Source organism: Engraulis encrasicolus, chromosome 2, assembly GCF_034702125.1.
Source record: "Engraulis encrasicolus isolate BLACKSEA-1 chromosome 2, IST_EnEncr_1.0, whole genome shotgun sequence".
In the NCBI taxonomy this organism is placed as follows: Eukaryota; Metazoa; Chordata; class Actinopteri; order Clupeiformes; family Engraulidae; genus Engraulis; species Engraulis encrasicolus.
This window is the reverse complement of record NC_085858.1, coordinates 51,572,404-51,589,797: the sequence shown is the minus strand read 5'-3', so window position 1 is coordinate 51,589,797 and position 17,394 is coordinate 51,572,404. Positions and strand designations below refer to the sequence as shown.

Below are 17,394 nucleotides of genomic sequence, written 5' to 3'. Positions count from 1 at the left end.
CATTTCACGTGACGCCTCGCCTCAGTGGAGGAAATAATGAGGTTCATATGTATGTATTTATTGTCCATCAGTATGCTTGTCTTCTTATTGCACACTGTGTGTGTGTCTATTGTACATGTCTTGTATCAGTAATGTTAGTGCTTCTACTGCACGTGTATGTGTGTGTGTGTGTCTGTGTGTGTCTGTGTGTGTGTGTGTGTGTGTGTGTGTGTGTGTGTGTGTGTGTGTGTGTTTTGTCAATGTCTTACATGTATGTTTAGTTTAACTGCACATTGGAGACTGGTCAAACGCAATTTCAAACTTCTGTGCTACCCTGTTACATAGATTTTTGACAAGAAAATACACTTGACTTGAGGAGGATGGGAGGATACTGTATGGGAAAGAAGCCCCGGGGATCTGTGTACTGTGCCTTGCATTGCTCTTTTTTTTGTCAAGCTAACCATTAACTCTTTGGTGTCTTTTGTTGGGCTACCTTCCACTGTAAAATCATTGACAGCATATTTTGTTGGGGCTTATTAACTTCCAGTATCTGTACTGCACATGAGAGAGTATGAATAAATAATGTTGACTTATGCTTCTCAAAGGGATGTGTTCTATTTTTCTGCAGCGCGACAGTCACAGCAGGGGTGTTGTAGTGCCAGCGACATTTTAGACATGCAAGCTCACAACAACCTCCAGTAGCTTTCACACCTCCCTTTATCACACCTCTCTCTTGGGAGTTATCTGAACGAACACACACACACACACACGCACACACACACGCACGCACGCACGCACACACACACACACACACACACACACACACACACACACACACACACACACACACACACACACACACACACACCTTCGCACACACACACACACACACACACACACACACGCACGCACGCACGCACGCACGCACGCACGCACGCACGCACACACACACGCACACATTTGATGCATCAGCTTCGCACCAAAACACGCACACCAAACATGTGCACGAACATGTGCACCCGGGTGAGTGCATATGCATGCAGAGCAGGTGGTGTAAGAACAAGACTTTTGCTGATGGAATCTGAAACTGAATTTAGTGCAGTTTCAGGCCACTGTGAAAATGCCTTATCGCGCTATCGCTTTGCGTTTCTGTGTGGGTGGTGCTGGTGTTTTGAGATAGAGGCTGACCAAGTGCAAATACATTTTATTTACATGTATGAAAATGAAGTTTTTTACAACTGTTGAGTACCCCAACCTAAATCAGTATTTAAAGCAGCAAGTAGCATTTTTTTTTAATCTTACAATGTCCCCCAAATCAATTCTGTGTTTCATCCTGCACATACTTACAAAAACAGGGTTGGATGAGCAATGAGAGCAATGATATACAGCTGAAACCAGAAGTGTACATATACTGTAGGTAACATACAGTATGCAAAGACACAGCAATCACATTTTCCTTCATTCTGACTTAAAAACCAGATCACAGCTGTAAAATTCAAGGTAATTTAAGATCGTTGACATTACCAATGGCCAAAATTATTTCCAAATCAAAGAATAAAGAGAGTAAGAATTTTAAACAATGTTTTTAGTATTATCATTAAAGTCAAACGCTTGCATACACTTTATCAACTGGGTTAAAAGGTTTGGATATCTTACAGACTGTTATGAATACTTGGCAGGAATGTTGAGTCATTCCTCCAGACAGAGCAGGCATAACTGGGCCATGTGTGTAGGCCGCCCTACAGGCCATTTCGGCTCTGCCCATGATACCTCAGGAGGGTTTAGATCAGGGCTTTGTGGTGGGCAATGCAAAACACTCTCTTTGTTGTCCTCAAGCCATTTTTAACCAGTTTTTGTTGGTATGCTTTGGGTCACTGTCCATTTAGAAGACCCATTTGCCGACACCATTTGTGCGTGTGTGTGCTTGCATGCTCCTCCTCACCTTGCGTAGTTTGTACTCCTCCTCCACCTGTCCGCAGTGGTTGAGGTGGCGCAGCCAGGAGGTCACGTCCAGCCGGCGGTACAGCCGCTCCTCAGGGTGCATCTCCGCTGAGGGCAGCGTGGGCCTGCGGATGGAGAACTGCATACAGGACTTCTCCTCTGACACCTGGGGGGAGAGAGAGAGGGGGGGGAGAGAGAGAGAGAGAGAAAGAGAGAGAGAGAGAGAGAGAGAGAGAGAGAGAGAGAGAGAGAGAGAGAGAGAGAGAGAGAGAGAAAAAGAAAGAAAGAAAGAGAAGGTGTGAGTGCAGAACAGAAACAGATAAATTAGACAGAAAGACAAAAGAAGAGAAGAATTTTCTTGTTTTTCTATTTATTTACTGATATACTGTAAATACACATCATAGCAAAGAATAAGTCAAATTATAACTCAAACATTCACACAAATCACAACCTTCATTTACACCTCAATTTAATGGATGCGCTCAGGTAGGGGTGTTGTTCTTTTTCTGAATGTGTGAAAACCACCTTCATCTGGGTTTGTGTTTTTAATTCCTGTTGCCCTTTTCATAGTTGAGCCCGTGTCAATGTTTTTATTCATTTAAATTCAGTTACATGTTGAACACAGATGTGAACAGTATCTCTACTTAACAGCTGTAAGAATGGTCTGTGTCAAAATGACAGCAGTACTCTTTAGAAAACACAAACATGTACGTGAGCTACCAAACACTCCAGCATACTGTAATCTTGTCCAGTGATCATTTTTGTCTTTTTTGTTTCTTTTTTCACTTTTTTCACTAAGAAAGTGGAGATGTATAGCAATGAATGAAACTTTACTAAAGCTGTAACTTTAATTCACCCCACAGACCTTCATCTCACATAGTAGGTCCCACTCACCATGAAAAAAACATAAAAAAACATATTCCAAACTGAAAAGAGTACAGTACAGTAGTGCGATGCAGATTAAAGGGTAGTTACCATGGGATGAATATGGTGGAGGTATTACCAGTTAATGGGGAAATGAATGTAAAAACAGCCCATGCAGGGTGGCCGTGACCTGAACAAGACCCTCACCTGGTCCTTCATCTGGGTCTCTCTGCAGAACTTCCACTGCTGGAAGACCTCCGCCAGCTTATCCAGTCCAGCGTGGTGGAAGTGCAAGATCTTGTACTGGCTCTCCCGGCTAGCGATGACCAGCTGCCCACTAGTGCAGGCCTCATCACTGGAGATGGAAGCATAAGCATCAAACACCAACACAATATGTCAAAGGAGTGAAGAAACAAAACCACCCAACATCGACTCAATGTCAAAGGAGTGAAGAAATGAAAGCAACACCTCCAACATCAACCCAATATGTCAAAAAGTTTTAGGAAAATGGGCCTCTTTTTGTAGCTTGTAACATTTGAAGCTAAACAACCTAACTATTTGACCTGGATGAATTAGAAAACAAAACTTGGGGTCATTACATCACACATACAGTAGAATCTCTCTTAAAGTCCCTTTCAGACCACAGGAATTCCCAGGCCGACCAATAGGGAACTATGTCCCTTTGTGGATCCCCTTTAGTTACATTATAGGGACTGGCCCTGGTTCTTCCCCAGAAAACCTCACCAGGGTTGATCGAAGTAGCCTAACCACTTCGCTACTTAACTGGTTAAAGGAGCAGTTATGTCACTCAGACATGCATATTGAAAACTGGGTATGAGACCAAACTTTCGCCTGTGCTGTAACTTTTGATTTGCTAAATGGTGCAGGTCACAGAAATGACGTTTGTAGAGTGAGATATTAATACATTTTCAGTACAATTAACAGGGCTGTAATTTTGCAGTTGTACAATGTTTTTCGGTGCTACACTGAACAATTTAGCAAGACTTTCCATCACGTAGATTTAGTCTCAAACTTCTTTGCGATTTATAGATGCAAGCCACAAACTTGCAGGGTGTGTGTTTGACTCCACAAGCATAAATACACCAAATTTCTAGTATTTTAGTTGCTGTTGAAGTTCTCAATGTTAGTCATAGCATAACTTGTTCACACATTTGCATTGAGGTCTAGTCATCCACTGTGGTGTGAAACCGCAATTGGCAGGAAGGGAGTGGTTCCTGTCAACATCCCTCCCCACCAGAGGACTACCACTAATCTCTCAGGCAGAAGAGCCACTTCACCTTTCATGGCAGCATCAGATTATACTCATTTTTATGTATTTTATGATCGTTAGTTATAAACGAAGATCTTAGAACCCTGAATCCTCTACACGTCTTGGCCAGGCAATATTATATTATTCATTAATTTGTTTCTATAGCTTCAATTCAGATAGTTGGTTTATGCAAAGTACAAGACGAACTCTCCCCCTAGTCTTTGTATCCTGCGCTTAAATTCTTGGGCACACAGGGGTCACAGTATACAATCAGCCAAGTCTGATTATCATCTGCTTTCAAATCTCTTGGAGACTTGGTCTGACCAAGAGCATAACAATTAACATTTCCCAAACGGCATGGTTGACCCACCTCCCTTGGTGAGTGGGAGGAGTTCCCGATTTTGCGGGAGCTCAGAAAGAGCTTACATTGCTCTTGACCTGACTAGTAGCAATGCTGAAGGTGTTGCGTCACTAGGAGGGCACGGCCTGGCTACAATCAGCCTACAATCCAATTAAAAATCTATTTTTGAAGATATGCTACGACAGATCAGTAGGGGAATGCGAGCCCAGTCCACATGTAGACATGTAGACAGAACTGGTGCAGAGAGTGTCTGACCTGCCAGATGTAAGTGATGATTTCCAGCCCAAAAAATGCCCAAAACCCACCTGGGAGCAGTAAATCCTGCCCAATTTGAACTAAATTCCATTGATATCTATGGCCATAAATCTGCACAAAAACAGCCACACTTTTTTTTCACCCGCAGACTGTCATCCTAAGCAGCCCGATTGGGCGGGAAAGCAACATATATGGCAACACTGCTGACCTGAAGAAGAGGCGTAGGGAGCGCATGTGGCCCAGGTCCACTCGGAACACCCCACACAGCTGCTCCAGGGCCAGAAGCTTCTGCTGCTCCTCCCACCTCGTGCCCTGTGATTGGCTGCTCTCCGAGGGGGCGTGGCTGTCTAAACTGGAGGCAGAGCTGGCCGAGTGGGTCATGGACTCGTCACACATCTCCCTGGAAGACACAAACAAGACGGGGATGCCCAAAAAAGGTAAGGGACGAAAATTAAAGCATTCAACATGAACAATGACAGATGTTTGATTTCTTGAAAAATATAGACCAACAACAATAACTCACATGGCCACGGAAGGTCTATATATCAGCTATGAAGGTTACCATGCTCGTGCCAGTAGGGCCTAAGGGTTAGGCCCAAAACTCCTTAGCCTTAAGTGTCTGGCATGAGCATGCTTCCTAAGAGATGTGATGGGAATAATGCTAACTCCATTTCATACTTGTTTTAGCTCTGTGCCCATTAGCAAGTATTTCACTTGCAAAGGTTCACCCACCACTATCAAGTCAAGTGTAATAGTTACATTTAAAACAGTTTAAAGTTATTAGAATGAATAACCAACATTTTAATTCCCAGTATTTTATTCACTGAGTCTCTGTCTGCTCCCCACCTCAGCAATACACTGGTTGTGAAATATGAGTGAGGCAAACATGCTTCCCGTAACTGAGTCCACACCAAACAAACAACCTGCTTCCCACTTCAGTTGCTTGTTATGGCTGAGCCCACAGACCTTTTACAAACTAAAGGTCAACGGAGGTGAGATGACACAGTCAACCGCACCCCCCTACATCTAGCCACAGTCTCATGGCATGCTCTAGTAGTAGTCTATAACACTCTAATTTGAATAACGGTGGAATGCATGTTCTAAAGGGACACTGTGCAGGAAATGGTCAAAAAGGGTACTGCAACTATGCTGCTCATTGAAACTGAGCTGCCTATTGTCAAATTTGATCTTTACAGGAAAGTTTACTAGCAATAAACAAATATGTTCTAGTATGGTCCAAGTAGAGTCATTTTTGCACACATTTCATGTATGAAAAGTGCAATTTTTCCAGTCATAATGAATACTTAGAACTTGATGGTGGTGGTAAGTATTCATGAAAAGGGTAACATTAGTGAATGGGCAGTATTAATTCTGGAAATAAACAACTAAACATCTCACACAGTGTCCCTTTAAGTTAAAGAACGAAAGTGCAGTGTGGAGGGATGCACTGTGGAACACTGCGCTGATACACCGTGTCATACAGTGGCTATAAAAAGCCTACACACCCCTGTTCAAATGTCAGGGTTTTGTGAGGTAAAAATCCAATCTAAACCATTAACTTGTACAATGCAATTGAGAACTCAAATCTTTAGAAAAACAGAAAATAAAAAAATGAACGTGGTTGCATAATATGCACACCCTTAAACGAATACTTTGTTGCAGCAGCTTTGGCTTTTATTACAGTACTCTGTCTTTTTGGGTAAGAGTCTATCAGCATGTTGATGTGCCAATATTGTCCACTCCTCTTTGCAAAAGCACGCCAATCTGATAAGTTGTGAGAATGCATCTTCTGGGCATAGTCCTCCTGAGATCACCCAACAGTTATGCGATGGGATATGGGTCTGAACTTGCTCAGGCCAAATCCAAAAATCTTGTTCTGGTGAAGCCTTTGTTGATTTAGGCGTGTGCTTAGGGTAATTGTCATTCTGAAAGATGTAGTTCCTCTGCATATTCACCTTTCTTACAAGGGACCGAAGGTTTTATGCCACTACCATGGCACCCCTGAGGAACAGTTCGTAATTCCCTCCTCCCTGACTAAGGCCCCAGTTCCTTATGAAGTCCATGCGAGCGGCCATTGTTGCTGACACAACTGTTGCATTTCACTTATTTTCCCCCCTTTCCCCCACAGCATTCAAATTTTGACTACGCTACATCTCTGAAAATACCACGATCCTGAGGGGCTCTTCTGCCTTTTGGTTTGAGAGCAGGACGAATCCGACGGTCCTCCAGACTGAGAGTCAGGTTAGGAGTAAATATGGTCTCCATTTAACATGTAAACACCTCTTGAATACTGCCATAATCCACTGTCTTCATTTCCTTTGGGATACATAAAGTTACTCTACTCCTCTCTACTCTACTACTGGCTGAGAACTGTAAGCACACACAGTATTAGATGCTTTCTCTTGATCATGGGCAGTGCTGAGTACAGGTATCAGGCTGTGCACCATTTCAAAGACTTAAAATGGCTCAAAAAAGAAGCCCAGTAACTTTGGATAACAAGACACAAATGAATGACAGCCTTCACACACATGCAGGTCCAGTGGCATATTCAGATGTCTAAAGACTACAGGAGAAAGCCCCTCTCCTTCTGAGTATACGGGGAATGTGTAACTGAGCTGATGATTCCATCACTGTTTGATATTGTTCAGAGTTACTGAACGAAAAACCACCCACCCACTCACCGTCCACATGTACAAGATAAATAATAATACAAAAACAGTACATCAGCTCTTTGGAAAAGAGGCAAAAATGTCCCTATTACAGATCGAGATTGATTTCATTGCAAATTGGAACCAGACTCTTCCATGTCCTCTTGGTTAATAAGCCTCTGCATGTCAGGCCAGCAGCGGGAAGGCTGCATTGAGGACTTTTCCAGTAAAGCGGCAAAAGAGCGTTGGAGTTGGAGTTCACATGAAATACACCCACCTACCTCTAGTGACTTTGGCCAAACACTGAGTCTGTCCAGTAAAAGTGAGTCACTAATTGCTTTAAATATATTGCGACAATATTTGGATAAGCTGAGCAGATTCAAAATGGAAAAAAAAGAACAGAACTAAAAGACTATGGAAGGAGGTTTCTTTTCAGTCATTTTGATTTTGCAGACTCATTCGGGTTTTCAAAAAATGAATCAATTTCCTCTCTCTCTCGATTTCATCGTCTTCTGCGTACATGTCTGAGCTTGCATGTGCACGCCTACACATACAGTATGTACGTACAGTATATGCGCACGCGCACGCGCATATGCATACGCATGCACAGACGCACACGCACACGCACACACACACACACACACACAAAGACACAAATTCAATATGACAAGTCCACAGTTCCACAGCCTCTCATGTTGTCAATTAAACATCAGATCCCCAGACATCTCCTCCTTTTGTCGGCTCCCTGCCAAGTCTGAGGGGGCAGACGTTCAACAACAACCGCAAAAATCTGACCACACAAAACAAGTTACAAAAGAAAGACAGATAAAGAATGACACAAGGCAGAGGAATGACAACTCTGGATAATAATGTCCCTCAGAGAAACTGGGGTTCCGATGAATGAAACAAGATATTAGGAAAGAGGGAGGGAATAGGGGGGCGAGAGAGAGAGAGAGAGAGAGAGAGAGAGAGAGAGAGAGAGAGAGAGAGAGAGAGAGAGAGAGAGAGAAGGCCAGAGTCATAGAGGTTTATGGAAAGAGGCCTGAAAAGAGAACTCCGCTCCAAGTGCTCCACCCAACTGCCATTTGGCTGCACTTGTGTCCGTTACGGATCCTGACAAAACACAAATCATAACAATGTTGTTCCCCCAAGTCAGACACAGGTTCTGGGGCTCAGCCGTTTATACACACTAAATAACATTTTGCTTTGAATGGGAAAGAGATATGCCGGAATGCACTGAAAGAGAGACGTACATAGTGGGCATTTCTCAAAGTGAAGTGTCCTAGCCTTGCAAGGACCAGTGATGCCCATTTGCACCCAGTATATCCAATTATTAATTACATGTAGAACTAGTGTTTGGATACTCTTTGGTGAAAATCACGACAATTTGGTGTTACTCGTCCTAGCCGAGAGAGAGAGAGAGAGAGAGAGAGAGAGAGAGAGAGAGAGAGAGAGAGAGAGAGAGAGAGAGAGAGAGAGGGGATAGCGTGAGGAGGGTGAGTCTCTAATCTGTATGTTGCCAACAGGGATACAGACGACATCTCTACAAGGATTGATCACCTGATCTGTAGTGAGCTTTGAGCCTTAGCTGGCTCTGTTCTTCAACTCCCTCTTGTGGTTAAATGTTGACATTACATACACGCACCAGATGACACCGCCTCACAGGCATGAAACTACTAAACTAATCTAATTTCCTCTGATTTATATGTATTGTATGTATTAAGTTCATTATGTCTAACTGTTTAACTTAAACACTTTGGAGTTTCTTTTGCCTTAAGACATGTAAAAGTTTTTATCTTTTACCTGACATGTTTCGACGGTGTACTTCCGTCTTCATCAGAGGGTCACTGTGATGTTGATGAGTGACGTGCTTTAAAAACACCTCCACAATAACATCAGCTGTTTTTAAAGCACGTCACTCATCAACATCACAGTGACCCTCTGATGAAGACGGAAGTACACCGTCGAAACATGTCAGGTAAAAGATAAAAACTTTTACATGTCTTAAGGCAAAAGAAACTCCAAAGTGTATATGTATTGTAGTATTTATATTTTACATAATATTCAAATGATGTGGTTGCAACAGACTTTCCAGACCAATATTCTGTTGGGGACCTTGGTTTGTAACTATTGTCCTTTACAGCATATCAAACCAGTTATATAGTATTTCATCTTGTGTTATTGGGCACCCTAGGGAAACAAGAAAACCTCATGCTGAGCAAAATATCAAATTTGTCACAGCTATAACAGCTGCAATGCAAGGGAAGACTGACTTTATTCATCTAAAACTTTATCCAAAGAGTTTTGAGGCAACAGAATCGAAGAACTGTGCCTTGTCCCTGAACTGCGATGATGTGCATGCTTTGGTGCTGAGTGCTGACCTAACCACACAAGGGTTTTACATAACTTTGATCAGACGGGCTTGCAAAACCAAAACATCATGTGCACAAACAGGAACAGAAAGTGGAGCACTCCGGAGGAGATAAGCACGCTGGGTTTTATACAGCAGGGGTTCTCAAAGTGGGGTCCACGGAAAAGTTACTGACAATGCAATGCAATGCAATACTTACAATGCAATGCAATGCAATGCTTACAATGCAATGCACATTTAACTACCCCTACTGGTGGCACTGATCTCCTTGCGACCCGTGCTTGCCGTCACAGTGCTGTCGCATTGACCCATTGACGCCTAAAGCACCTGCAAAAAAGGCTGCTGAATGCCTAAGGCCCATTAAAGAAAACTTGCCCTGAGCCTCTAAAAACCTAAATATCTCAGCTTCTGAAATACATAAAAAAATGCATTAAGTTGCATTTAAACGCCAAGACCCTCATCTTAAATTAGAGTGTGTTCATTCAGCTCTAACATACCAAGATTTTTAATAAAATAATGTCTCAAATCTCATGACCCTGAAAGTTGCATCATGCAGCTCCAGGCGTCAGGGCCAATGCTGCGCAACGCAACAGCCAGCATCAATGGGTTAAGACAAATTGTTCCTACATACCGGTAGCCCTTACGTTTCCATTAAAATGACAGTTAAAAAACAATTGCTCTAACTAAAGTAGGGTGCAGACATGAGGGGGTCATTGGCAAATGATCCGCTCCATTAGGGGACACCAGCCCAAAAAAAAAAGAAAATCCCTGTCAAAGAGCTTTTCATACAACGGACCAACAAAAACATCTACAGCACTCTGGGAGTTCCCATTCTTTCCCCATTTCCTCCCTCCACACGCCTGATTACTCTAGTTATCAAGACCTTGTACAAGGAGGACCACAGAGTTGACTGATCAATCAATCACCATGATCATTTTAGCTCATAACGGCTTGAAGGTCTAGGACCGAAACATTGTAGGTACGGAAAATAAATGAGTGACTGAAATGGTCAGTGTGCAGGACATTTCTCTCTAAGTTCTAAGGCGCCAATTATTTTCACAAGCTTGAAACCTTTGTACCAGCTTCTCATTTTGTCACATCCGTCACATTTTAGCAAGTAGCCCTGGACTTTGGCACCTTGCATGGCAGTGTCCACAGACGGTGTGTGAATGTGTGTTTAAATGTAACGCACTTGGAGTCAACTTGAAGTCTGTAGTGAAATTCTGTTGTATAAATGGGTCAATGATGTTTTTATAGGCCCAGACGTCAGGTTGTACAACCACAGCTACTGCCCATGAATTAATTAGTAATTAGTTATGTACTGCAATGAGTATGCTCCTGGGATAATCCACTAAACAAAAGAAACATACAATAGAGAGGCATGAGCTGTGGTTGCACAAGCCTGACGTGTGCTACCACTATAACATCATTGACCCAAATACTATACATACTGATTGTTCAATTGATTGATTTTTACCATCATAATGTGTGGCAAATGCTGGCCTATCAGAGGCTTTGAACTGTTGCCAATCAAAGCCAATCAAAAGCAGCCCAGTATAAAGTTGCATTTGTATTACAGCATTTCATACCAATTTCAATTTGATATCTTCTCTGATTGATGTCGACCGACATATGTTGCATAGTTCACTGTCTATGTTAAATCTCTGATCAGTTCTATACACCAAAAGGTTCTCACTATAGCATGAAAAAGAAAAACAAATTTGATATCTTTAATATGTTCTCGTTTCACCCTTCTTATAAAATAGTTGTTCAGTAGTTCAGGGTAGGGTAAATGTGTAATTGGGGCGATATTTGGAACAATTAATCACAAAATGGACCCAATATGCTGACAAGATGCAAATCACACACACACACACACACACACACACTGCTGCTGGTGTACTTGACAGACCTTTTTATATTTATTTTCTTCAAAATGCTACTATTACCATGTCAGAACGCTATAAAGGACTTTTTTTTAGGAAAAGCACAAAAACACAACAAATACCTCTTAATGTATGTCCTCTACAAGTCTTCTGTTGTCCAGTCTTGCACTTTAAATGTCTGTATGAGCACTGTCTATGTCCATACTGTCTTAAGTCCATGTATAAGTACTGTCTATGTCTATACTGTCTATGTCCTTACCTTAATTAGTCTATGTCTGTATGGGAAAGCAAGAAATGTAATTTCAAATTCTTTGTATGACCAGTGCATGTAAAGAAATTGACAATAAAACCTACTTGACTTGATCTGCATCACTGTTCTGCCTCCTGCTTCTGGAGAAGGAAAGTGTTTGACCAATTACAACATGCATAAGTGGCCTGAGTCCAGCTACTACAATGTGATGGTGACGCCACACTGGATATTGCATTTACAGGTATGTCAGACTGGGCAGCCTGGTTATTGCCAGTTCTTTGTGGTGTGGTAAAAACTGTTAAAGGGGTATGCCACTAATTTGGGGCTTAATACAGTTGAAATCGTTGGCTGGGGTTTATAAAGGTGGTAAAGTGTCTTATTTTTCATGTTAAGCATTGTCTTGCTTTAAGACAAGTTAAAAGAGGAAGTATGACGCTAAGCTTGTGAAAGTCAATGGATCACTGTAGCATGTAGCATGCTACACGGATGCATTGACTTTCAAATATTTCAAATATTTTGCCGTCCAGCGGGTGGCGCTGATTCACCAGGCTAGTGCATGCACATCATTGGACCAGTGCCCTGACTAATTGTTGCTTTGTATATACAAAGGCATTTGAAAGATACCCAACTGACCTGGCCTCTCACAGCTTCCTACAGGTTTGCCTGTCTCTGTCCACAAGTTGTGTGCGGATTGTGTTTTTATTAACAATTTACCAAGTGTCCCAACGTTTTTGGAATTGGGGTTGTATGTTGTGAAAAGGAATAAACTGTTGTAAACTGTTTCAATCTTCTTCTTGGAGCAGGCGTCACTCTTAATTATTTAAACCTCTGAGGGTGCTGGCCCAAATGTTCAATTCAATCTTTCAAGAAGGAGGCCGCATAGTTGTGTTTTATATTGCACAGATGCGTTTCGGCGTGTGCCTTCTTCAGTATGCAGTGTGTTCTTTGCACACTGAAGAAGGCACACGCCGAAAGCATTTGTGCAATAAAAAAAATGTTGCTGTGCAATGACTTTTTGAAGTGTGGAAAAGTGCAAAACTAACTGTTCCCGTCAATCTGAACTATTCATTATCAAAATGTTACTACTCACTTCACTGTCCCAAACCTCACCTGCCCTCACTGTCCCCAACTCACCTCAATGTCTCCAACTCACCAAACTGTCCCCCAACTCACCACACTGTCCCCAACTCACCTCAATGTCTCCAACTCACCAAACTGTCCCCCAACTCACCAAACTGTCCCCAACTCACCAAACTGACCCCAACTCACCTGCCTGCATTGCTCCCCAACTCACCTCATTGTCCCCATCAACTCACCACACAGCCCCCAACTCACCAAACTGTCCCCCAACTCACCTGCCCTCACTGTCCCCATCTTAATTGCCCACACTGTCCCCAACTCATCACAAGGTCCCCCAACTCACCTGCCCTCGCTATCCAAGAACACGGGTCCGGCGCTCTCTCCCAGCGCCTCGCTGACGGGCGACAGGCAGAAGGGCGAGGAGAAGGTGTCCGAGTCGGAGCCCAGCGTGCTGTCCCTGCTGACCTCATCGGCAGAGAGCTCACAGGAGCCCTCGTCCCCTTCCTCCTGCTGCTGATGCTGCTGCTGCTGGTTCTGATGATTAGGATGCAGCTGGAGGTGCCCGTGATTCTGCTGGGGGGAAGGAGAGGGCGAGGGACCCATGCTGCTGCCCTCCGCCTCCCGACCCCCCTCTACCACCTCCTCGCCAAGCCCCACCAGCCCCTCCTCCTCCTGCTCCTCGGGGGCGGGTGGGGGTTGTCGTGGGGGCCTACGGGGCCGTCGGCGGGGGTGTCGGCGCACGGGGGAGCTCTCCGGGGTGATGTAGCGCAGAGCCTCCTCGTCCTGCCGCGCGATGCGGGAGTTGGGCACCCAGGTCAGGATGAGTGTGGAGCCCAGGGCCTCGTCCTTCTCCATGTGGACACACAGGTAGCCTGGGGTGGGGGGCGCAGGGTGGGGGTCAATGGGGTCAGACACAGAAGGTGTGAAAGGAATGCAAAATGAAGTTTGACAGCTTGAGGTCTGCTGTATGTGTCATATTACATTATGTCATGTACCAATGGAACAGTTCCATAATGATTTGTTATGATGTGAGACACAGGAATGTTGACAGCACTGTGTTTGTCAGAGGATGCATTGTGTTTCCTGAGGTGAAGTGGATATCAACACACATGTTAATTGCAATGGAAGAATGGGAAATTAGTTAAAAAAGAGAGGGCACATGTTCAGGGAGTAATCAAGCCCCCACAAATTTGCAATCAGCTCTGAATTATTTGAAGGATCGGATAGAAGGCATCATTTGTGAGATAATTGAACATATAATAATTGCCTTGAAGATTTTGCTATTACTTTGTGGTTTCTGCCTTGACAATGTACTGTACAAGTACCTCCACTGGGTAAACATGGGGTTAAAACAGGATATTAGCTAAAACATAATCTATTTCTACAGCAAAGAAACCACAGAATTTAACTCACCAACTGTCAGCAACTACCTATAACAAACTATTTGGAAATGATTTGTTTCTGGTTTACACAATTACAAAGTGGGTGCTCTTGTGATTTTTTTGTGTATTTTGTGTCGTCGTCTTTTATGTAACTAAATTCCTTTTTAACACTTTTTTATGCATCTATATTTTCATGCTACATCTTCTTTTACCATATGTGCCTAGATGTCTTTGTTTATTATCTAAATTTTGCTACTAATTACTTGTATACTGCTGCACTTTGCTGCGCTGACCCCCTTCTCTGTGCTTGCTTGAATTTCCTCCTTATAAGCTGCTTTGGTCAAAGGCGTCTGCTAAATGTAACGTAATGTAAAAAACAAAACGATTTTGCTTTAACACGGCAATAAACTAAAGCATTGTTCAACATCTACTTCAGTGTTTATAAACACATAATATGAATATTCCACGCCCCAAAAGACTTCACTGACATTAAAAATATATGGACCTATTTAAGGGGGATAGTTCATGGTAAGTGGTCATAAAAGTAACATTCTGTAAGTGACTGCAGTAAAAGCAAACATTTTGTTATGCTCTATGCCCTTACAGCAATGATCAATAACACCTACAGTGTAACCATTTTCAGAAAATTCGTAGTGGCTTTAACCATGAGTGGACTGTTATTTTCAAGTTTTCAGGTCAATGTGCCATTGGGGCTCCTTCTTTTTTAAATACGTAGGATTCAACTTTTATCTAATAATCTATATGGAGATAGTTGACTATAATACACATAATGGTATTTGGAAGGAAGAACTTCATTTTGCCTTTGAATTGATAGATCTTTTGTTTGTTTACATTTATGGCCAATTATGCAGCTGTGGTTATTTCATGGCCAGTACAGGTAATAAAATTCACTTCATATCAAAAATCAACAATGATATAAATAATTGAATAAATAAAATACATTAAATAAGTTTGGTCACATCAATACATTTTAAAAAGTTCAAAACCTTTAATGGTGGAACCTTATTAAAAATACCAAACATAGTGTCTTCTTTAAAAAAAACTGTTGTCTTTTCCTTCTAAGAGCAGAGCAAAATATGCTTAATTGATAAGAGATCACCACAGGGGAGGCTCAGTTCCAGTTGAATTGATAGATCTACTGTAGGTCCCAAAAGTCTTTGACAGTCTAATTTCCTCAGCACCACATCATAAAGAAGGTATGCCATAACAGCCAAGACACCAAGGGGCACAGTAGCGTAATTCCCACCTATCTGACCTTTGGACTCTTCATTTTGCGTTACTCTGATGTTTGCTTATGACGTAAACTAGCCAGCCTGACGACAGTAGAGGATCCCTCTCGGCTGACTGACAATGGTACATTATGGAGTCTGCACTCCCTTCACGGTATGACACAAAGAGTACAGAACACAGCATGATAGCTCACTTACGTCATACCTGTATGTATGTACGTAGTATGTCCTGAATCACCACAGACGCCATTAGTCAGATGACTAAACTTTCAGCTCACTCTCATTTCTGTTAGCGATATACGGTCATTTCATGACAGCATGAAGTTTGCCATGAAAGCCACAGCTGTTTCTTCAATGTTCACAATTTGCCACCACAACCACCACACCACAACTTCAGCTTACTATGATGGTATCCAACACTTTTTTCTTCACTCATATTTCTTCATTATTACCAATGTATTTTCCAACTAGTAATCCATCTTGGGCATAGCGTTTTAGTGTCTTCAGTGTGAACCGTAACATGGACATGGACATGAGCAGAACGAGCAGGCATTGTTTTAAAATGCCTCTGATGCAGGCAAGACAACCCGCATGAGCATTTATTTTGGTCTGTGCCCTAATTTTGTAGACCCTATTTTGGATTTTACCTTCATCATCATCCCACAAACATACTTTGTCTAGCACTTTATAAGGGCAGATAGGCTACAGGAAGCAAATCTACAGAATGTAGAAACCCCCTTCAAAACCCCCGGTGGGCAGGTGAGTTGAGGGCAGCCATGGTCTAGTGCAGGGGTATTCAATTAAAAGTCACTTAGGGACAGTTTTTCGAATTCCTTCCAGTAAAGGGGACGAACATAGAATCTGCAAAACCGCGAACAGCACATTGTCCAAAGTATTGGGTGTGAAACAAGCGGATATTTGCTTCTCTATTTCTTAGTAGCCTTATGGTGGTCTATTTATCAGACTGTTTTAAAAAAGGTTTCAATCTCATGTGAATGCAGAGGAGAGATATCCTCAACCTGAAGTGTAAGTGACTGCAAATTATGCAAGGCCACAGATAGCAAACCTGTTTTCATTTTGTTCAGACCTTGTGGGGGGCCAGAACCTTGCCACCCAAGGGCCGCATCTGGACCCAGGGCCTCCATTTGAATAGCCCTGGTCTAATGGTTGGGGAGTACATCTTGGAGGAGGTTGCAGGTTCGAATCCCACCCTTACCAGTAGAATTCATCCATGGCTGAGGTGACATTTGGCAAGACAGCTGACCTAACCCAGCATTGTTCCAATACCCTGTGCCTAAATATAATAACTGATAAAAGCAAGATTTAATTGTAATGTAATGTGATGTAATGCAATGTGATGGTCACCTGGGTGGTGCTCTGGCAGGCCGGGCAGGGGCTCTGCGGGGTGGACGCACACATTGTTCTTGGAGAAGATGATCTCTCCATCCAGGGCTCCTCGCGACCCTGACGAGTTGAAGGTCAGGAGGTCAGAGGCTTTAGTGGAGGCGCGGCGCAGAAGTCGACCGAATGACATGTCCTCCAGCACGGGGACACTCCTCCCATCCTCTGGAGAGAGAGAGAGAGAGCGAGAGAGAGAGCGCGCGAGAGAGAGAGAGAGAGAGAGAGAGAGAGAGAGAGATAGATGAGTCTCAGGGAGATGCACAGTGTGTGTGTGTGTGAGAGAGAGAGAGAGAGAGAGAGAGAGAGAGAGAGAGAGAGAGAGAGAGAGAGAGAGAGAGAGAGAGAGAGAGAGACATTAAGGGAGAGAGAGAGAGAAATAAAAGACAGATAAAGGGGTGGTTGACGTTTAAGGGCGTAACGCAAGTTTTTCAAATTCCTTAAAAAAATGATGGATAA

General features: G+C 43.0%; 1 protein-coding gene across 2 annotated transcripts in view; it reads right to left on the bottom strand.

Moving 5' to 3' along the window:
* tbc1d16 (TBC1 domain family, member 16) overlaps positions 1–17,394 on the bottom strand; it is a 44,449-nt gene that overhangs the window by 23,198 nt on the left and 3,857 nt on the right. For both annotated transcript variants that reach the window (XM_063190594.1, XM_063190586.1), the window contains exons 2-6: positions 16,903–17,103; positions 13,249–13,777; positions 4,879–5,070; positions 2,992–3,139; positions 1,922–2,086 (exon numbers count right to left, since the gene is read on the bottom strand). In XM_063190594.1, coding sequence (XP_063046664.1) covers positions 1,922–2,086; positions 2,992–3,139; positions 4,879–5,070; positions 13,249–13,777; positions 16,903–17,071 — 1,203 coding nt within the window. In that variant the 5' untranslated portion in view covers positions 17,072–17,103. The remainder of the gene's footprint in view (positions 1–1,921; positions 2,087–2,991; positions 3,140–4,878; positions 5,071–13,248; positions 13,778–16,902; positions 17,104–17,394) is intronic.